This window comes from Tauraco erythrolophus, chromosome 2 (genome assembly GCF_009769465.1).
Source record: "Tauraco erythrolophus isolate bTauEry1 chromosome 2, bTauEry1.pri, whole genome shotgun sequence".
Lineage (NCBI taxonomy): Eukaryota > Metazoa > Chordata > Aves > Musophagiformes > Musophagidae > Tauraco > Tauraco erythrolophus.
The window spans coordinates 29,987,528-30,010,871 of NC_141466.1; the positions used below are offsets into that span (position 1 = coordinate 29,987,528).

The window sequence follows — 23,344 nt, forward strand, 5'->3', positions numbered from 1 at the left end:
CGAGACCCCGCAGAGGCCGCGGCCTAGGGCAGCCGGCGCGGCGCGCCGCGGGGGTGCGGGAGGGCGCGGGATGCGGAGCGGCGGCGCCGCCGCCGCCGGCGGGGCCCCCGCCCGCCGCCACTGAGGCCCAGAGGCGCCGCGGATGCGGCCTCGCCCCGCGCGGCGGCCCAGGCGGCGCCTCGGCCAGGCCCTCCCCGACCCGCGCCCGCGCGGAGGGCAGGAGCCGCCGCCGCGCCCCGCGTAGCCCCAGCCGTGGCCCAGGCCCTCGGCTGCCCGGCGCCCAGCCCGCCGCCCCCGGCCTGCCCTGGGCTCCCCTCCCCCAGGTGAAAGAGGAGGGATGTCCGCTGCCGCCTCCGCTGAAATGATTGAAACGCCCCCGGTCCTCAACTTCGAAGAAATCGACTACAAAGAGATCGAAGTGGAAGAGGTGAGTGAGAGCCGCGCCGCCGGGCGGCCGCCCCGCACCCCAGCTGCCCGGGCGCGGCCTGCTCGCGGGCCAGAGCGGCCGCCGTGGCCCCCGCCGCGGCGTTGCCCTCCCCGGCGCCGTTCCCCACCGCTGGCGGAAGGGGCCGCGGAGGCTTCCCGGGTGCGCGGGGCTGCCGGGACCCCCCCTTCGCCAGCAGCGTACCTGCCCGGGGGTGCCCTTCTCCGCTGGATGCTGCAGCGGTTGGCACCAGAAAAACAAAGGCGGTTCGGCTGGGAGCGGAGGTGCCAGCGTACTTGCACCGCGCCTGGCACTGAGCACTGCGCTGCGGGTTTTGTTTAAGCGGGATAGGTTTATTCAGGACTTAAAGTTTCGCCGCCCGTTTTGCCAGCCACTTTAGTATGGGTGGCAAACGCAGTTGTCAAACCTTGTCACGAGAGGGAACTGTTAATTCTGATGTTTCTTTCGGATCTCTATTTCTGTATGCCCCTGCTTTCTCCTTCTGCCGCCAAGCTGAACCGTTGTATATGTAATGTAATCATCTTAGCAGTGATAATTATGTGCCAAACTCACGGTTCTGTTAGCTGTAAGGACGTGCATACCTTTTTTTTATTGTTTTTTCTTAACATAGGCTAGTGATGTTGCACTCGTGGATCCGTAACGTTTCATTTGTGACCGGTGTATGTTACCCAGGAAGTGACATTTGGTTATCGTATAACGTTGTTGGAAGCAAGTATTTCTTCTTCTGTAGAAAGTTTCATAGTAAAATTATTGCCTTAAATTCTTTGATGCTGGAACGGAATGGATAAAGTACAGAGTTTCATGTGTCCCTTTCGTCTGTCCGGTTTTCCTGTGAAAGTAGGATGGGTGTGATCTAGGATAGCTTACATGCTTTACTAAAGGGCTCAGTAGTATGTATATACCACGATGTTATTTAACCCTCAGAATCACTCAAAATATTGCTGCTGTTGGATTTCTTTTTCCTACCTCTCTTGCTAAGGTCTCTACAGGAATGAAGTTGCTTCATGCAGATCCACATGGAATTTGATGAGGCGAGCTTGTAGAGTCTGACTGCTGAAACAGTCTTTGTGCTTTTATTCATATATTAGTGTCTTTCGATAATAATTACCTTCATTTTCTTAGAAAGTGTATCTGGAAGTGCATTTAATTTTGCGTAGTGGCTTTTATAGATAAGACAACCAGCGTCTCACACTTTTAAGGTGGTTTGCTAGATACTGGTTTGCTCATAAGTACTACGCTGGGCTTGCGTGGCCTAGAAGAGTTCACAGAGCATAAAATCTGCAATGTTTCCATAGAACACCAGGGCACTTTCTGCTGTATTCAAGTAGTGTTGTAGTAACTTCAGCTTTCACCCTAGCAGACGCTGGAAATTCTCAGAAGATAGTATCTTCCAAAAGATTGTATTTTCCCCTTTCTATGAATATAGCAATCATGAGGATTTTTGATTCTGCAAGTTCAGTCATTCCTCTTCCCTTTATGTGTTTAACTGTTCTGAAGGGAGAAAATTTTCTGGTGTTTGTGAACTGAAAGTATTTTTGCACTTGATAATATGCTGATGTTTTTGCAACTCTTGCTAATGAACAGGGATCAAATCACATGCTTTGGGAGAAATGACTTTTCTCACCCAAAGAAGAAAGTAAGTTGATAGGAATTTATCCGTCATAAAAAGGTGCCCTGTGATGGCTCATAAAAGTGAGTAGAACATCTAATGTGTTACATGTAACACTTTGTATTAATAATACACTATACAAATCTTGAATCGTCACGACACCCTTGGGAAGGCTGCTAGCAAGGATTGTATTGCCCTTTTACATGTAGGAAATGTGGAGCTGCATAGTGTGTAATTGGTGTAACTAGAATTTATCATTCTAGGGTTTAGCGTTAGGAGCTTGTCTGCGTCCTAGATACCTAGCACCCGCTGAGACAGAACTATATGCACAAAAATGTCTCTAGAGACAATGCCTAAGCAGTAATTCGTGCTTTATTTAACGTGATTGTTGCGTTATCCTCAAAGTAGTATCCCTGTTGGAGATGACAAAACTCATGTGATATAAACAAGGGAGCAAGTGGTGTTTCTGTGGGAAGATCTGATGACAGCTGGTGTGTAGTATTTTGAATTATGCTCTGTGTACCTGTCCTACCACAAATTCGTATAGGCAATGGGGATACCATAGTGCTGAACATAGTCTCTAAATGTCATTGCACAGAGGAAGAAGTAAGATCTACTTTACGATAAAGTAGGTGAATTGGAAACCATAATTAGACCTTGCTTTTCTCAATTGTGGGTGTTGACCTCTTACTCGTGATGCAATTTCAGCACAAATAGTCAACTTTGCAGTCATAACAAAATATACATCCTTACTGAGGATTTTCCGTGCTCCTGTTTCAGGCTTGGGAGTTTTCAAGGATTTTTAAATGACTGTAAGGATTCAGAATGGTCAGATTTTAATATGCCTGGTTTCAAAATGGAGCGTCAACAGATCTAAACTGGAAACTCAAACGAATGCTTGTATAATCATAGCTTTGCTGTTGTATTATCAAGGCTGTCTTGTCAGCAGATAGCAGTCCCACTCTGCCACTGGTTTATTAATAGATATTGAAGTTCTGGAATACTTGCAGGCCGTGAGTCCTTGCTAATAAATGTGAGATCTATAAGTGTACTTTCGTTTAGGTTTGACTGAACTCTACTGGATAATACCAAGAATATGCCATATTTTGTTTTAGTTAGCTATCATACGCATGACTAGCTGTACTGTAGTGTTGCTTCCCACCAGTAAAACATGTCTCCAACTTCAAGCTGCCTTTTCATTATTTGAAGTCCTTAGATTGAAGTAAAATGTAGAGATAATTATTATGAATGAGTTGGAGTCAAATCAAAATTAATGTGACACAGTGGGAGCATCTTCAGAATGAGAATGGGAAAAATAGTGTAAAACTTGGGTTCAACAGAAATGTTCCCTACTTTACCACACAAATTATTGACTGTGAGAATGCCTCATCTCAAGTTTTCAGCTATTAGATAGAGAAATCATTAGAAACCGAATAAATTAAACAATAGAATTTATCTGAAAACTTAATATAACTGAAATCAGGTTAACAATAAAACACCTGATAGCCCTGTTTTAAAATCTCATGTTTAAATCTAGCCTAAATACTGCTGCCTGTTCTTCCCAGAGAAGCTTTCACATCTAAGCAATGAACAGATTTTGGTTTTGAGTTGTTTTGGCAACCTGCTCTCTGCCACTCGTTCCTGAAAATCCCACAGCCCTTGCTCCGTCATGTAACTCGATAACAGTCCCATACATGACCAAAACGCAGACCTCTTCATCACATGACGTGTGTATGCCTCAGATTGCACAGCCAAAAGATGCATGTCTGGTCATGTATGCAGCAGCCCTGCCCAGTCGCTGTCTGATGTAGCCAGGTTGAAAACCATTGCCATATTCGTGTAGTTGCAAGTTACTTTTCAACAGTCTGAAAGCATAAAGTATTTGAAAACTGTTGTTCAACACTCTGCTGATACACTGTAGTGTACACTGAAGTTTATTTTCAACAATCTATTTGGGCAACAGTGGTAAATTCTAAGGGGATTTAGAGTAATGTTTTCTTTAAGATGAACAGGTAAGCTTTCTAAATATTTATTTTAGAAAACCTATTTAAGGTGCCAGCGACTAAGGAGCTGCAATTTACGGCATGTTCACCTACCTTAGACATTTTTTCAACAGTTGAATAATTTCATTAACTGCCCGAGAAGTGTGCTGAGAACTGCATGTGTTCCCTGCAATTACAGAGCAGAGCAGTTCAGAGACAAGAGAATGAGGAATACAGTGTGACGCTGGTTTTTGCTCCCTTTTATAGTAGTTAACTTTTAAAAAGTTAGCAAGACGCAGTAACTGATTGTCCCTTACACTACAAGGTAAAGCAGATTTGTGTAAACTACTGTTGAACATGGAATTGTTACTATCTCCACGTATAAAACTTCATTGATTTCATGTCCTGGGGGATTGTGTCCAGTTGTAGAATACTCGTTCTAAAAATCTGCAAATTTGAAAGGAGTTTGGACAAGAAGCGCAACGTGTGACTTAAGATCTGAGCAGTACTCTTGGATGTCTGATGTGAGTACGAAAGTTTGGTTCTCAAGAGCCAAGGGTGGTAATTAGGAATCCAATTGAAGTCAGTCACATCTACAATTTCTCAGTCTTTTTCAGAAAGTAAGCCTTCAAAGTGCAAAGTTTGGCATCCAGAATCAAAGGCAAAAGATCAGTACATGGTGAAAAAATAAGCCAGAATTTCTGTGATTTTACTCTTAAATAGATTTCTGATTTAATTTGAATCACTATTTTAATTGTGTTTGGTTATACCGGTGGAAGATTCTCTTCATTCATCTACATAAGAAAATAGCCGAAGCGCCAGCTGGAATGTGAATTTATAGCGGAAGTTGCATAACACCAGTTTCGTGTGGATGAATTTCAGTGTGCAGTAAGTGTTAGAAAATGTCTAATAAGCTAGTTAAACTGTTAATGTAAGACTTTACACTTACTTCTACACAAGCAGATTTATTCAATGAATCAATTTGCATCCTGTAAAATAAACTTACATTTTACTCTCATAAAGAATGCATGGGAAAGAAACCTCACAGGCTCTTCTATTCCAGTGATGAAAAAAAGATGCATGTAATAATAAAGTTCCATGTCTAGTGCAGCAGCTAAAGTCACAACTGTGTGACAGTGTAACTGCTATTAGAAATTGGAGAGTGGGGGAAGGCCTTTCCCTAGGAAAAAAATTAAAACAGAGCTTCACGTGTCCCTTATTTATCCCAAACAGTGGATTCTAGCAGTACTTTACTGACTGCACAATGATTATTTGTTTTTCAAAGACCAGTAATTTTAGACTGTGCCAGACCAGCAAGCCCAACTTGTGTTGGAGTCCTTCACTTCGAGTGCCTCATTACCCAGCATTTTGTGTCTAACACCAGAATCTCCTGTCTGGGCTGCTGTAACAGAACAAATTGATTCATAGTAGAACATCAGACAAGTGTTTTGTTACTGTTTTTAAATTACTGGTAATTAAAACAAGATCAGTTCTTGAGACAGATGTGTAAGAGGCTGTCAGTATGTAAAAAGCTGGAACGAAAGTATAACCTGATAAAGCGTTATCTTTGCTTGAGATGCATGCATTTCTTAGAATGACTGAGCTATTGAAATGCAAAGAGGGTTGGTTGTGTGTTTAGAGCAAGGGAAGAATTTCTGGAAACACACATAATTTTAGGAACATATATGATGCTACTTTGATTCTCCATAACCATGTTCTGAAGAAGTTGAAAAGAGAATGCTTTCTTAGAACTAAATTCAGATAGCCGAGTCACTAATTAATAGCTGTACAGTGTTGTGCAGTGGCTCTAACAGGTGATGCTCTAAATATGGACCAACTGTATTAGTTTGTGGCAAGCCAAAGTTATGTATGTTTATTAGAATGCAAGTTGGTTTTTAATAATTGATTTTTTTCATCAAGAATTTTTTTTCTCACAGTGTTTTGCCCAACTTTATACTGAAGTTGAATCCTGGAAACTAAATCTAAACTAAATTACTTAGTTTACTTAAAATTAGTGGGATTTCTTACGGGTTGGGTTTGGGTTTTTTTTGGGGGGGAGGGGTAAGGTTTCATTTCTTTCATTGCTGTATGAATCCCAGAAAAGGAAAGCAACATTTAGATTTGGGTTGAGCACCAATACAAATAAACTTAACCACTCAAAGAATGTAGCTGTAAGAATTGGCAGATCTGAACTCCTTCCTAAAAGTGCTGCCAGTGTATTGCCCACAGTCATTTGTGGCATGGGGCCGATTTGCTTCAACCTGCTTAATAAAGCATAGCACACGCAGAGGAACCAAAACTGGAATTTGAGACTGGTTGAATGAATGATAGAAACTGTAGGCGTATATTTTTAGGGACTGTAAACTGTTGTTCATGGCTTCTTTTGGTACTTCATTTTATTTATCTATATGCTTTCCATGTGGTGTATGGGCAGATGTGTGAAAAACTGAAAATACTAGTGTGCTTTATTGGTACTGCTGGAACTCTGGTAGATAGAAAGAATAGAAGCAACTAAATTAAAAAATTTATTTCTGTTTTTACAGAACATTGTAGAACATTTTAAATTTTTTTTTAGCCCCCTCCTCTGTCTTGCGTTGTGTCTGAAGCTTGAGAGATCCAAAAGTTCCGTTTGCATAAACCTTTAATTTGCAAATATACCGGTAACCAAAAGGGACATACATATTAAAGATAATTTAGAGACTGCTATCTGTTTGGAAGTACGGGTTTTGTTGGGTTTTTTTTAACTGCTTGTCTTGCTTCCCAAAATCGTAAACAAATGTGTCATGTAGATACTGCAAATTACGATGATGGTTCTCTAAAGAATACTACATCTGCTAACCAGGGAGCTATTATGTTTTATTGCTGTCTTATATATCCAGCAAGGTTTTTTTAGAAAGAAAAGCACTAGGTATCTAGCATGCAGAGCTAACTAACATGGAAACTTCATGGATAGAGATGAAAATTTTGCGTCTTTGTATTTTTGAGTAACCAGAAAACCTGTGCAGTTAATGCAAATTTAACTGAAAATTTAAATTCTCCTGAAGTTTTGACACTTGGTAGGGGAATAGGGTACCTCTGAAGAGAGGGATGCATTTTTCTTGTTTTACTTGGAGTAGGGAAAGTTATTGGTCACATCTTAGGACAAAATATATCCTTGAGGGCTTGACATATCTGCAGTCTCTATTTCCTGCGTGATTTCTCGTCTACATACTTACCAGTCAGTATAGTCTACATACTTACAAGTCAGTATCAGGTATCTTTGTTTATGTACAGCATTTGATACTATTTGTACACAGAGGCAGAGGTAACGTTTGTTCCAGGGATCTTGTATGGTTCATATTCTTTAAATAATACTCCAAATACATTATCTGGAAAACGTGCAAACGACACTCTATTTCACCATGTCACTTTGTCACACAGTAAAACAGAATTTTTTACTGATAATGAATTGTATAGGGAGAGGAATAAATTTGTATTTACTTCTCAGTCTTTAAAGCTCTTGAAGCATTTCTGCCAGTTTAAAATGTGTCTGTGTCATGTAGTAACTGAGTAGTTCTTGACAAACTTACTCTATTCAGAGGAAAAGCAAAAGCACTGGTGTTCTATTTCTAAACATGTCATCTGCCCTGTATTTTCCTTATTTCTCCTAGAAGATATTTAGAGGGATAAAATCTTTTACCAAAAGAATGTGTTTATTTTTAGATCATTTTCCAAACACACACAGTGCTACAGATCAACTTCTGTTTATTGATTTGTTGTGTCAATAATTCCATTAACTGTGCTTCATATAATTCAGAATATGCACTACTGCCCAAACATATGGTGTGGCACCAACAGCAAGGGACAAGAAGGAATGAGCGTGAAGAAACTAAAGTTCAGGCAGCGCCTCCCTCCTGTGCTATTAGGTTACTTAGTTCCAGCATACGGTGTTGAAGGAAACTACGTAGTGTTTAAACTGTTCCAAAAAATTCTAAAACTTACTCCTTTAAAGACTAAGCTCAGTGAAGACTTAAAGGAAGAAAATGAAATGTAAGTGGAATCCACCTCAAGCTCCATTCTGTTGATTATAAAGGATGTTTTTACGATGAGTAAGATAGCTTTTCCAGATTAAGTAGGAAAGACATACTGAGCTTTCACATATGGTAAACTTCAAATTTGTATCAGATCCATCACCGCTACTGACGGTTGCTCCTTTCGTGTGCTGTCCAAAAGGCTGAGCTGCTTTAACGGAGGATTGACTCCTCTCTGTTTTCCCTGTATCCTAGGTAAATATTCAGTGCATTCGTGTCCTCTTCTCAAGTTCAACCCTCTGCCTAAGCAGGCACCAAGTCACTGATAAATTGTTATGAAACCTTGACTGCATAGTCGTTTATCAAACTCTTTTCACCAACCATAAACTTTATATATCTGGTGGTCTCTCACAGCTTTCTGTTACATAATTAAGATTTAGATTGCCTGGTAAGCTCTTCCTGTTGATGCCTGACTGATATTTTTTTCTTTTTTTTTTTTTTTTCAGTCATCAGCAGAACTTTGTAATGTGCATCTGATTCTTGGAATTTATTCCACTTTTCAACTAGAGCCCACATTGTGATATTCGTGGCACAATGTGAAACATGACATTGGGTGTTACACTTGTTTATCTTGCTTTCTTCGTTGAATAGAAATGTTACACAAAAATACAGCAAAGTTGGAAAATAATGGTTTCTCTAGTATGTAAACTGGAACTACATGTACCAATTCTTGGTGTTAAACTTGCAAATAGTCATGGATTTATCTTCAGGGGAACAGTAAGCAATTGTATTAGCTTATGGGCTGAATTTGACCATGTGGAATCAAATGCAAGAGATACAAAAAAAAAAAGAAAGCCCAAGTAAGTTATACATGTACTTTTATTTTTATATACATGTGAAAAATAAATATATTCAATGTATAAAATATATGTAATATGTTTTACATGATCATAATATTAAAATTATATCCATAACACATGTATTATATTTGTATATATGGACATATACGAGTCTTTTCAGCAAAGAAAGATATAACTAGCCAAAGAACGTAAGCCTGATCCATCACAAACTGTTGTAAATCATTCAGACTAAGTGAAAAAAAGAAAAAGAAAAATCAAATTGCTTCATTAAATTTTATCAGGTGGATCATCTGAGACCAATCTTTTAACTGATGTATCTGCACTGTTTTCAAATAGCAATTTTTTTTCTGTGTCACTGCTTTAAATGTAACAGAGCCATAGTACAAACAAGTGAAAGATTGTGAGAAAAGGTACATTGAGAAGAGGAGCCTTCTAAAAGGAGTCTCACTTAGCTTTGTGCCATAAGCTAGGAGAAATCATTATATGCACACATCCTTTTCCTTGAGTGGAGGGAAGAGTTCTTCCCAGTTACTTGACCAGTTGGGGTTCTTCCATATCGTAGGGGAGCTGCAGACTTGAATTGCTACTGCCAGTGCCATTGGTCCTGCCAGAGTTCCTCTGTGGCATCCTTTTCTCGTCAACTCTCTGTCCTTAGTACTTCTCAGGTGTGAGCAGGCTGCTGTCTGAGTTATGTGTGCTTGCACACTGATGATTTCCGTGTCCTCAGTAGATGAGCACTTCTGTGAAATGCAGGCTTATGGCACACGCACAGGCCAATGAGATTTTTCTTAAACTATAGGTCTGGTCATGCACTGTGTGAGGTGGGTAGAGAGGTCATAATGGACAACTCTCTTAAGCCAGTAGAAGGTGGGGGGGCCCTGCCAACCTCAAGAAATTGGGCAATTTTATTCAAAATGTGCTCTGAGAGAGAAGAGGAAATACCAAGGGAGACTATTTGGGGCTTCTAGGTCTTCAGGTGACTCACTGTTTCCAGTTTGTTTACATATACTGTTTTCATAGGCTGCTTGTCTATCATTCATATGGGTTGGTGTTTCCAATCTCAGTTGTGGACTGCTAGAATTATAGACAGTGTGTGTTCTATTGAGAGAAGAGTCAAAGCCTTATACTGTTGCTGGGGGAGGAGGTTACATTCAAGAAGTCTCTTTATACAAGGGACTGAATGGGGCATGTTCTGTGGATCTGCTGTTGATATCTTGTGGTAGGCTCAGTCCATGAACCACTGTTGTGGAGAGTGAGAAGCCAGGAGATCCTAGAAGGCTAAGAGAAAAATACTACTTTGTGCATATTGAGGAAACCAGAAAAGGAAAATGCCATTGATCACCATTCCTGGGCAGCTGTCTCTCATATCTATATATAACCTTACAAAAATATTGAGCATACTTCCTTTTTTCTCATCTTTCTTAATGCAAAATCTTGATTATTTTTTTAATTTATATTTTTCCCCTCTTCAGATTGGACCCTTGATTGCAGACTTTTTCATATTCAGCATGAAAGTTCAGCAGGTCTTGAGCTATGCACCTGCAGCCTTAGGTACTCCATTCTCAGGGGAAATCAGCTTCACTATTTATTTATTGGGAAAGCATGTAGCTAGAACCAAACCCAAGCATGATTTACATACCTGATAGTCAGTTTGCTTTGACATGGAGCCTTGACAAGAACAGTCTGGTACTTGTACATTCCCGGCTACTGAGTGGCCTTCTCAGGATCAGCACTCTTATTTAACATTCTGGATTATTACTATATTGGGGGACATCTCAAAAAAAAAAAAAAAAGAGGTAAAATTGTTAAATGTTATTACCTACCTCAAAGGATGAGCATTCAGGCAGTGTGCATTGTTTCAGCATTGAGAATGCGTGGTTATTCACTGATCTCCTACAAATCACACTTTTCTTTTAAGAAGCCATCCTGTTAAGGAGTGAATTCACTAGTGAACCTGTAAGAATCAGTGTACTGTTCATAACGTGGATGCAATAGTATGTTTGAACATTTTGTGGGTCCTTTATTTATGTTTCGTCTATATATTTTAATTTTGAATGTTCCTCCCCTCTCCTGAATCTTTTCTCTTTTCTATTGTTTGAAGTCATAAATGACTATGACTTTCTAGTGAAGGGCTTTGTAATTTTAGATAATGTGTTTTTCCATCCAAAATAATATTCGTGTGTGCATTACCCATTTAAGGAAGACAGTAAAATTAAATTTTGCCATAATAAACTACTATGGCAATCACATTTGTAAATGCTTCCACTTCCCTTCCTTTCCCTTCTCTTCTCATTCACCTCTCAAAAAAGTGTTTATTTCTTTACAAATGTCTGCCTTGTTCCTCAGGATATGTATGATATTAGTTGAAATCAAGGACCAGGAACACGGACACAGAACGCTGTTAAAACCAGTGGTGAAGAAAGGCTGCTAGGGCCAAATACAGAATTCAAGACCAGCCCACCTAGCCCCTTGTCCATTTCTTTCCTCCCTATCCTTCTCATCCGCCCTGCCTTGCATTTTTTGGAGTTGGAGGAACTCTTATCCTTTAGCTGCTTCTGTGCCTTTGTGTGCCTTCCATTTCCTCCTTCTCTTTGCTCCACCTTTCTTTTGGGCATATGTGTAACAATTTGCTTGTCTGTCCTGCAGCAGCTAGTGTCACTGTTTTGGTGACACTCTAGTTTCAACTTTGCATTGCATATGCTATGCACGTTTTGTTGTTGTTTCTGTATGTTGCCATTTTTCCCCTGGAGGACGCATTTAAAAGTGAAATTTGAATTTACTGTAGTTTATAACTCACCAGTAACTCAAAGTGTTCTTACAGAAAAAGGACACTTCTCTCTATCCTGCTTTCATTTTCAAGCTTGGTTTTGAAGAACTGTTCCAAATAGTGGTGGTGTTAGAGCTTCTTGACAGCAAACATTAGAGGATTCTTGAATAATACAGTATGCAGAAGCTGCTACTACTGCTTCTGTGAAGTTATGGTGAAGAGTTATGACTCTCTTCTGATTTTGTGTATTTTTAGGCAGTGTTAATTCCAAATAAACTAAAAAGCAGAAGTCAATGAAAATAGAGAAAGCATTGTTTATGCAGATACTGTGCTTATATGGAGGACTTTAAGGAGAATTTACTGTTCCTACACTGTTGAGGCATCTGTGAGAAAATGGAAGTACGTTTTTGAGCACACTGAACACCTCATCGAGGCTTCAGCAGAGTCCTGTGCAACTGTTTGCATATGCATTTAAATTTCAGAATTTTGAATTCCTATTACTATCATACATAAACAGCAGATAGGTATGATTTCACTGATCCAATCTATAAAAATAAATTTGCCATCATTCTCTTAATTTTCTTCTGAACAGATCTTGTTCGAAATAATTAAGATTCTGTTTTTCTGAAATACTGTTAGTGCCTGTTAATAATAAATGCTTTGTATGTGTGTTTTCATATTTCTTCTGTAAATGATCTCTGGAGGAAACTTAGCTAAGCTCCAGTTATGCTTTGACGGCATAATATTAAGTTGCTGCTGCAAAACACGATTTTTTGCTTTCAGTTTTCTAAGATAAATTTATTTTCCGCTTGTTAAGTCCTGCGCAGCAAATGAAACCACTTCAAGTTTTAACTCAAGTGTTTTGTGTTATCTTGTTCTAGGTTGTTGGAAGAGGAGCCTTTGGTGTGGTCTGCAAAGCAAAATGGCGAGCTAAAGATGTAGCCATTAAACAAATAGAAAGTGAATCTGAAAGAAAAGCCTTCATTGTAGAGGTACAGTAAGTTTTCTGGAAAACATGGGGTTTGGTAGAGCTTATTTTCCTAAATTCATGGATGTATTTAGTGTGCTACAAGCTATGTGTGTATTACAAGATAAATGCAGCCTGTGGTACCCAGTACAGGCCTGAACCCTGTGTCGTGCAGAGCAGGACACCTGTCAGAGCACATTGCAGCTCCTTTACTTTCTGTAAAAACTGGAAGGCAAGGAGAGAAAGGGGCAAAACACTAGTTTCTGGATTCTATCCCAGTGTGGAGTCAGGGTGCAGCTGAAATACCCATTGGAATCCTGAAGCTGATTAACACTTCTGGGGCTACAGCTTAGGTTCTTCATACAATCAGGTCTGTACTTTTTCGTTTCTTAGTTTTTTCAGCAGTTCTAATGATTTCGGGGTTTTTTTTAATACATAAGTTTATTGATACATGTAACTCATTTAAGGGCATTCACTCTTTCAATGTCTGCTTCTTCAGAAAGATCTTGAGTAGTTCAGATATACTAATAAACTTCCCAAGATACATAACATTTTCTAGAATCAAAAGTTAGCCATGTAATTTAAATTAGATATATTATGATCTGCTGCTTAGTATTTAGTCAGTTATAATCTAGGGTGTTCAAGATATACAAAATATGTTAAAAACAAATCTCGTCATTTTGGAACTAAAAATGTAACATGCTGAAGGGTTAAAGGACGCATATTTGTAATAAGCCTCTCTGTGTAAATATTTATATGTCGTTCATTACCATGGAAAGTTTTTAGTGTTATTAATCTGAGTCTAATTTAATACTGGGTAGATCTGATCAGTCTCTGAGCATTTTTGTGTTCAAAAGTAAACTGAGAAGATAAGCCCAGAAATACTTCACTAGTTACTGGGATTCAGGAAACCCTACATAGTGCAAGCATCAGTTGTGATACTCCATTCTGGTTTTTTAGAACTATTGAAGTGTACAGAAAAAAAATAGCATTAACTGCCTAGACAGTGAACAGCATAAGCTGCCCCAGAAATCTATGTAAAGTGGAGGGGGGGGGGGGGGGGGGGGGGGGGGCGCGGGGGGAGAAAGTCTTTTTAGTTCTCTTCTACTGCCTACTGGTATAGAAAAAATACAGTGCAAAATAGTCTGATAGACAACTAATACAAGCAATGGTACGTTCTTGGAACTATGTCACATTAATATTAAACTGGCTGGCTTATTTTATAGGGTTGTGGGTTTTGGGTTTTGTTTTAATAACAGGAATTTTCTATATTTTGAATAAAACCAATATGATTCAGATTGGAATCTCAATTGTCTGACTTCATAAAAAAATTGGAGGCTCCAGGAAAAGCACTGAACCTATAGAGGTCATAGTTGCACAGTGTTTACGACTTCAGTGATTTTACTACACCATGAAAAAAATAAAAAATACTTTCTTTAAATTTGATTTCTTTAAAATTGATTTTAAATGCAGTTCCAGTCAGGCACAAACCGAATTACATAAATTAAAATGCAAACAAGGATGTCAGTCTTGTAATTCCTAAAATCACTATCTAGGGTTATGCAGATATGTAAAGCTGTAGTTGCTGTTGTGATGCATGAATTATAGCACAGTGAAAATAAAGCACTAGCCCTTTTTTCCCCATTGTTTGAAATGCAATGTGATTTGTATTGCAGCTTCGACAACTGTCACGCGTAAACCATCCCAATATTGTCAAGTTATATGGAGCCTGTCTAAACCCAGTAAGTTATAGCTTTGTCAGTATGACAAAAGGTGACTAGCTTAACATGTGTAAGCACCAATGCACAAAATGTGTATTTTATGTACAAAAATGTATATTTTATGTGTATTTTGTATGGTTTAGCCATAATAAGGAAATATACAGATAGGTAGGTTGGTTCATATTTTCAGGTTTTTGTGTTTTCTTTCCCCTGCTATGAGAAATGAGTTCTTTCAAGAAAACCCCAAATGCTGTTTCTCAACACCAATTATTCTTCAGTTTGTCAGAATGGCATCTGGTGTATTACATATGTAGCGTCATTCCTATCTACAGTCCTATTAGTTGCAGATCAGCAATATGAAGAAAATACATTAGCAACACATGATTCATAACTTGTCAATCAGTTCCTATTCTCATATATGGGAATATCAGGATTTGCTTTCTTTGTGCCACAGCTGCAAACAGTCCCACAAATTCTTAAAGCAGAAAAGCACGTACAGTAACAGAAAAGATATATCCTTAGCTAATTCTAGTATGGACTATTTAATTGGTTAAAATAATGCTGCATCCCTTTTTCCTTAGTACTAGTGAAATTCTTTATTTTAAAATCTTGTGTAAGCCACTGGAAAAAAAGGAAGAAGGCAAATGACTTGCAGTTTGAAGACCGCATTTGCTTTTCAAGACTGTGGGGGTCATTCTCTTCTTTCCCAACTTACAGTGGGAACTAAATATAAAACTGATTTCTGTTTCTTATACATAAAGACTTTGCAGTTCCTCTCAAAGAACTTTCTTTTCAATTTACAAAAGCTGCTTTCCACCCTACGTTTAAAACATCCCTATTTTTTGTCCCCTCCTCCCCTCAAAGGTGTGTCTTGTTATGGAGTATGCTGAAGGAGGTTCTCTGTACAATGGTGAGTATCATTTCAACATAGTGTCTTTCTGCAGCTGAAGTGCTAGTGTTAGGACAAACATGATCTAAAGTACAAAGTTTTTTCCTACATATGTCTCCATCCTTCGAGATGCTCAGAAGCCACCTGGATGCAGTCCTGGGCAGCTGGTTCTAGGTGGGCTACTTGACCCTGCTTGAGGGACCTCCAGAGGTCCCTTCCAACCCCAACCATTCTGTGTTTTTTTGAAATTCTTAAAATAATTTTAAGGAGAAAAGAGTGTGCTTTTAAAAACTGCTTTTCGGTCCACTGGTTTGTTTCTTAATATCAGTGTGTTATATTTTATACCGGTCACGTAAGGTTTTCCAGTGGAACATCTTAAAAGATTCTTCTCTAACTTGTAAATTCTCTGAGCATTTGTTTAACACAGACTTTACCAGGGATAGCTGAGAACAAGCAACACCTTTCATATTGAATTTTAACATAAAAATTATGAAAAACATACTAAAAATTGGAAAATATTTTGGCATTTCCATTATTTTAACAGTCTGCAGAAGGCTATTTTCAGTTATAGCGATGAGACATTAGTAATTATTTAGATTCCATAGAGCTTTCTGACTGGTATGTTGTTAACTCCGTTGTATCTGTTGTAATATGCAATAAAGTTCTTTTTAGTTTGTGCCTTTGTTTTGCAGTGCTGCATGGTGCTGAACCTCTGCCTCATTATACTGCTGCACATGCCATGAGTTGGTGTTTACAGTGTTCCCAAGGAGTGGCATATCTCCACAGTATGAAGCCAAAGGCTCTAATCCACAGAGACCTGAAACCACCAAAGTAGGTTTATGGCTCATTTCATATTTTCTTACGGTTGGAATTTATGATCCTTTTTAATCATTTCATTGCATTTGAAAGAAGTATCTTTGATTCCTACTAACTTTATTGGATGTACGATATTCTAAATGGAAGCTGTGCATTTGAAACTTCAGTTACAGAGAATGGTGGTGCATGGTACAGGAAATGAAGTGTACCCAGTTACTTTCTGTTAAATGGGAAAAACATCCTGCTCCTGCCCTGCATCATGGAAGAGGATTTTGATAGGGACATTGTTTTTAATCAGAGGCATTTAAAATGGCCCAGTTTTACAATGGGTTGTGGTGTTCAGTAAGATAACAGAGCGGTGGGGGAAGTGTTTGGTTGCTTGATTTTAACGTCATCTTTAGTCTGATATATTAGAGCTCTTTCCCCACACGGCCATCCTCCTTTTTCCCTCCTTCTGTCTGTCCCACTGCTCCTGCCAGAATCCTCCATCACTTTCCACTGAAACAAAAATGAACAGTTTTCTGCCCAGTCAGTTTGTTGGTCTGACTCATTTTACAGCTTCAGATCTGGCTGCACAAATTAGGTGGAAACAGAGATTTTGGGGATCAACAGGATCACCTCCTTTTGGTGATAGCCTGCAGTTATTACCAGATAAAATTATAACATGACGCCACACTTTAAATCTTGAATTCTTTCTTTTGTCTCCAGTTTTGATTTCGAGAGCTGTTAACATGTAACTTCAAGTGCTTTCATTTAAATAAATAGCTATGTTGAATGACATTAATGGGTGTCTTGATTGTTCTTCTTTTGGCAAAATTTTTACTGCACTTGTTTTCAGCCTCTGGCATCTGAAAGACTAATTTTGTCAATATATACTTAGTTTACTATGGCTAAAGATATTATTATTTAAAATCTAGCATTTAGAAGTTTAGTAAATTGCAATATATATTTGACTATTTTAAAATATTTCATATGTTCCGATTAGGCACAAATGACCTTATTTCTCAAATTATAAAACTAAAGCATTGAAAAGCAAAACCTTAGATATTCAGCTATATTAGAATGGTAGTTGTTGGGATAAAAAAAAATCAGTGGTTTATTACCAGACTCTTTCATCCTACAATTTTAATTGATTTTTTATTTCCTTTAACAGTTTGCTCTTGGTAGCTGGGGGGACAGTTCTAAAAATCTGCGATTTTGGTACAGCGTGTGATATTCAAACACACATGACCAACAATAAGGGAAGTGCTGCTTGGATGGCACCTGAAGTTTTTGAAGGTAACAATAATTTACAGTGTCGATATTATGTGTTCTTTCTAGGGATGCAACTGTGAATGAATTTGGTACAGGAAATAAGAGCATCATGTAATCTTACTTAATCAGTGTACTAAAGTTTGAGGTAACAGCGGAAAGAGTCTTGGCAGAAGTCTAACATTTGTTTAAAAATCCCTATGATTGTATATTGCCAGATAACATTGCAGAGTTTCAAAAAGCCTTACTGACTTGACTCTATCATGTTAGTATTAGGCAGTTAATTGTATGAAGATGTGGAACCTTTATTTGTGTCATTGCTGAGATTTACATAAGGAGTACATTTAGACAGCTGCTGTTTATTTTATAAGCAAGTAAATCACAGCCAGAGGGCTATTTCCCCAGGATTGTACTGTTTCTGAGATTAAGTAATTTCAAACTCTTCTGACATTTAAATACACTGTCATTACTTTCACTCCCTATTCTGTTCAGCTTTTATCTGTAGAATTTCCCTGTTAGTGTCTCTAAATTGAACATAATTGCCTTCATTTTCAATCCCCCACTTTCTTGTAACTCCATCTTCATCTGCTTTTTGTGTCATCTAGAGATGTGATGTACTTCCTCTTTCTTACATACTGAGGAAATTGTCATTAACAGTTAATTTAGTAAAGTAGGAAAACAAGCTATTTCTTGGAGTGTAGCTGGGGAAGACTGATGATACTTGATAAATAGATAGGTATAATTGCCACATGATTATCAGATAAATTGGACAATCAGCATTAAAGCTGGGCTTTTTTGGTTTTACGTGAAAAATCTTAATCTAAAACAGACTTTGAAATAGGTGTATTGTAGAAGGGATTTGCAGTGCATATCCTAATTCCTCTGATATATGAATTCAGCAAGGCAGAACAAAAAAGTTTTGTATTGTAAATTTATTGTTGGACAGCAGCAAAAAGCCTTCAGTTTGCAGTTGGTTTTATGTACTTTTATCTGAAAGCATTTACTGATAATGACACAAATCTCTATACAAGAATAGCTATTAAGGAAAGAAAGGAATCTAGTAGCTTTGATGCTGCAGTATACCAAATTACTCTTGAAACAGTCATTAAACTACTAAAATTATCATGTCATGTCAAAATTGTTAAAAACTTGTTTTCTTATGATACTGCATCAGAATTCAACCATGGAATAAATGCTGATATTATTTTAGTACTGTTCTGGTACTTACATTTTTAGATGAGAACAATAAAGGCACAAGAAGTGTCTGTTTTAGATGGCAGAGTGCTCATTGAATTAATTGCCCTAACAGTAAGATTTTTTCCCCCCATTTTAAACGTTAGGGCACCGAAATCCTTGTACAGATCAATCTGTCTAAATGAAAACAATATCATTTAGATCAGGATAAAGTGAAAGAGAGCAAGGGCTCTAATCCAGAATTCCCTTTAGAAGAAACAATTTTAAATTTGCTTTGGGGTAATTGGATAAATCAAGGAATGATCATGTCTATGTTTTCCTACCTTGGTCTGTTACATAATGAAACAATACTCTCTACTCTCTCACTTCTTTTGGACTTTCAGTTTTCAGAATTAGTCCAAGACTTCTCATCCTCAAAACAGAATTTCCTGGCTCAAACAGGAGAATAAGACTACTTCCCTGTCATAGGCTGTGTTTCACAGAAGTTCTGTGGCTGCATGGATGAGAGGGACTGTTGTGCTTCCCTTAGCGGTCTGCCATTGTTAACAGATACCTTTTTTTTTTTTTTTTTCCCCAGCACTTTTGAAAAAAAGCTGACTGATAAAGACAACTTTGCCATTCCTCTTAATAACTTTCGAACTCATTAGCCACATTCAGCTACTTCAATATAGGTGTAAAGAGTTTTGGAGATGCCAAGTTCTTAGTCTTATAAAATCAGTAGCTGGGAGAAGTCCAAATTAGTGCCTTCAGTTAAAGAGGACTCGCAGTTTGTGCTGCAGTGCGGAGAAGGGATTTGGAGAAGTACTGAGACGACTCAATATGAGTTAGCTGCAGGAAGTCTCGTTTATTGCGCAGTTCTTATTGCTTATATAGACAGTATTTGCCAATAATCCTGAGACCACACCTTTTCTACACCATTATTGGATGATACATATGCTTGTCATATTTAACAGCTTATTTCAAACAGGTACCCGCCTAGCGAAGCTCTGCTCTAAGCAAACACTACTCCCTTATCATACTGCATAGTTTTCTTATCCTTAACTTCAAGGGCATTCTGCCCTTGAGGCCTAACTTTAGAGCTCCAGTCTCTATTTACACAGGATTTTCTTCGTGCAGTCTCTTCAAGGATCTGCACTCCGACACTGCAGCCTCTCTCTCCTGTCTACCTTGTAAACTGACTGGTCTGCAAGTGCTGGCCTGAGAACATGCTGCTTTCCTTGCCATTTGTTAGAGGCATGGGGGCAGAAGAAGATGGCTCATAGGAGGAATGCAGCCTGTTGCAACTGGATGCTATATGATGGGTATCCACTGTTTATGAAATGATTTGTCTCAGATGCTTTCTGATTACATATTAACAAAAAAATTCTCTTGGCTGTTCAAGGCCAATTTTGATCCTTGTTTGAAGACTGATGAGCAAATCTCTATCCTTTATATTCACTTATTTATTATTATGTCATTAGCCATTCACATTTCTTTTTATTATTTGCATGAGATATGGTTACAGAGCATATATTTTCTCTTTGCAGTCTCTGAACATTTTTATTCATTATTCTGCATCAACTATGTCTTCTGCACCTTTAACAGGAGTCTTAGAAATATTGAATTTATGGTCAAAGAACTTTAATGACATGACAAAAAGTAAGAATAGCAAACAGGGAGGAAACAAGATGGTAAGGAATTGGGGAATCTGCTGATTTGTTCATATAATAATCTACTAGTTCTGCTAAAGACTTGTGATTAATAAAGAGCAAAAGATATGACAGAGATGTTATTCACTGGCATATTGTGACTAACATGGAAGAAGTGAGTAGAAGAATATTTAGAGGAAGCAAGCATAGCCAGTTAAGAGAACTTTGAAACTTAATAAATTGCATTCTACAATATAGAAGAAAACTGACACGTTTTATCATTTTGGGATGGCTCCAAGTGAAAATGATTGATTTCCACAGAGAGGCATTCTTAATGATCTTACTGTCAAATGATTTCAGACTTAAGTTAGCATGAATCAGCCAGCTTCAGAAAACTGTTGTTTCTCAGCAAAACAAATGTGAAGTGAAAGGAAGCATATAGAGCTATTTATCAGCTCAAACTGTACTTCTTTTTAATGTGTTATATAGAAAAGAGAAATTATATTGATGGCTTTCTTCCAGGTAGCAATTACAGTGAAAAATGTGACGTTTTCAGTTGGGGTATTATTCTCTGGGAGGTAATCACCCGTAGGAAACCTTTCGATGAGATCGGTGGTCCAGCTTTCCGCATAATGTGGGCAGTTCACAATGGTGAGTTGAAATACTTTATTGCATTTGAAGTTGTGCATTTGACCTATAAATCTGCTAAACACTCTTAACTGTGCAGCTTTAAATTACTAGTTTTTCTGGCTTATACTTTATTAAATATATGCATTTACCTTAATAGCTAGGCTGCCACTTTTGTTTCAGTGTGGGTTTTGTGTTACTTGGCTGCTGTAGTGCTTGCATTTCCTGCTACATGTAACTAGTGTATGAACAAACAGGGGAACAGAGCCTTGTTCTTTTTGTTATGACACCTGATTTTAAAAGTTATCTGAATCATGTGCTACAGAAAAGCCACAACCCGTCTGTCTGGATGAATGACGATTTTATTAGCAGAATTATCTTTTTTTTTTTTTTAATTGCACATCCACAGTAGATATGTGAGTTTAAGTAACTTGACCTGTCGTTAGAAATGCTAGGGACTGTCAAACTCCTGCAGGACCATTAAGCATTAAAAATGTTACTTTGTTTTTCATCTGGGTTTTTGTTTTTGTTTGTTTGTTCTGGGTTTTTTTTGTTCAATTCTTTGAATTGTTTTACCTTTATATCTAGGTACCTGCAGTCATGGAGCAGGCTGCTACTGTGCTATGCACTATACAAACACAGATTCTCAGGAGCTTAGAATATGAACAGGAGACAGTGGTCGGATTCAAATGGACAAAAGAAAGCAGTGGTAGAACATTGGTCAGAATAACAGACTGTAGTATCATCATGCTTAGTGGTGTGATTTTTTTTTTTAACTGTGTTTTTAGGTACCATAGCAAAACAGAGTTTTAAGAAGAATAAAGTAATGATAGTGAAGTAGTTTAGTGAATGTCTGCAAGGAATTTCTGCCATTTTTGAAAGACGACATCAAAGAAAACGTGAACTTGTTTGTTAATTACGTCTTCCAAACAAGCAATGAAGGCCGATACTCTGCCTGAGTGTCGTTGCTTCCATACTGAATGATAGAAGCTTAAGGTGAGCACAGGCATCCTGTTCCATGAAGAAGAGAAAGGGGCAGACAGGGATAGGATGGATGAGCATTATAGTCGTAATAATGCACAAGGATAGATGTTTGCAAATGGCATTTTTGAATGAAGAAATAGATTCTGCATTTGATTTTTTTCAAGGACAGAAGTCATTGAAATTAGGAGTGATGAGTGTCTTGCATAAAAGCATTAACTGTAAAAGTAAGCGTAATTCTAATAGTCATAAATCAGAAAGCCTTGGTAAGGTGTGGGAGTATCCTTTAGGGGAACACAAATTCCCCATCCATCCCTACTTTTGCTTTAAAAACGTCTCTCTTTTTTTCTTTTTCTCTTAGGAAAATTTTCTTTCCTTCTTAGGAAGGAAGTGTTAGTGCTCTTCGTCTCACTTGAAACCATTGAGGCACTCTTACTTCATATATTTCTTGTTACGGTTAATACGTTTTTAAATACTTGCTGCTTTCTATGCAAAATATCACTACATCTCATCTATTAAACACAACTAGGTGTCCATTAATTGGACACGTTGTTGAAATAGTAAAGAAAGTAGAAACTTGAGCCAAAAATTCGCTGAATAGTCATAAAACAGTTGAAGTAAAATACATAATTAAAAATGTGTATAGGCCATGAAAAACTCACCCGACGTTCATACTTTCAGTGCTTAGTAATTTTTTAGGAAGCTCTTAAGAGCAAAATCAGCCCTAAAAAATACTTTTTTTTCCATATGAGTACAGTGTTAGGAACCAAAGACTGTTACTATTTTCTTCCTAGCTTGGTCCAGAGCTTTATTCTTCAGAAGGTGGTAACATATTCATTAGCCATTTTAATATGTTGTATTTGGTCAGTCAGTGAATTTATTCAAACCACTACTGAAGGAAAAGTTTAATTTTCTCTCTACTTGTTTGTATGTAATTGTAATTAGTATATAGTACAAAGGAACTTTTTTTGTCAGTTTTTTTGTCCATAAGACAGAAAATTAGTACAGGCCAGTTCTTTCAGACTACAATTAACTAGGTTTTCCTATATTTATTTAGGAAAATACCGGAGAGAGATCAGTCACTGTCAGTTGTTTTATAGTCTGTTTAACAAATTAAGGGGTTTACCTAATTTCAATTATAGGTACTCGGCCACCGTTGATCAAAAACTTACCTAAACCGATTGAGAGTTTAATGACCCGTTGTTGGTCCAAGGATCCCTCACAACGACCATCCATGGAGGAAATTGTTAAAATAATGACACACTTGATGCGGGTATAAAAATTTATTTTAGTATCTTATTAATTTCTTAACCTATCAAGTTGGGAAATTGAATTATAAAAGGTATGCCTTTTATCACACTCTGAAGGTGGGCTTACATGTTTCCTCTCTCCTTCTCTCTCTTATTGATAAAAATTATCAAATTATTACCATAGAGAAGGGAAATCATTCCTGTACTTATGGGATAGGTATGCTAACTCATAACAGGTTTGGGGAATTTAATAAGAATAGTCATAGATATATTTTAATGTATGACTAAAAATAATTGCATTTATTTCTCTTCCACATAAATTACTTTAAACATAATATAGAATTTAT

At 37.9% G+C, this 23,344-nt stretch overlaps 1 protein-coding gene across 1 annotated transcript in view; it reads left to right on the forward strand.

Annotated features, from left to right (window-relative positions):
• Positions 1–292: 292 nt before the first annotated feature.
• The window catches only part of MAP3K7 (mitogen-activated protein kinase kinase kinase 7), a 48,863-nt gene continuing 25,811 nt past the window's right edge, over positions 293–23,344 (forward strand). The window contains 8 exon segments of the mRNA XM_086631282.1: positions 293–427; positions 12,555–12,665; positions 14,317–14,382; positions 15,226–15,271; positions 15,943–16,081; positions 17,220–17,344; positions 20,662–20,790; positions 22,890–23,020. Coding sequence (XP_086487408.1) covers positions 338–427; positions 12,555–12,665; positions 14,317–14,382; positions 15,226–15,271; positions 15,943–16,081; positions 17,220–17,344; positions 20,662–20,790; positions 22,890–23,020 — 837 coding nt within the window. The 5' untranslated portion in view covers positions 293–337.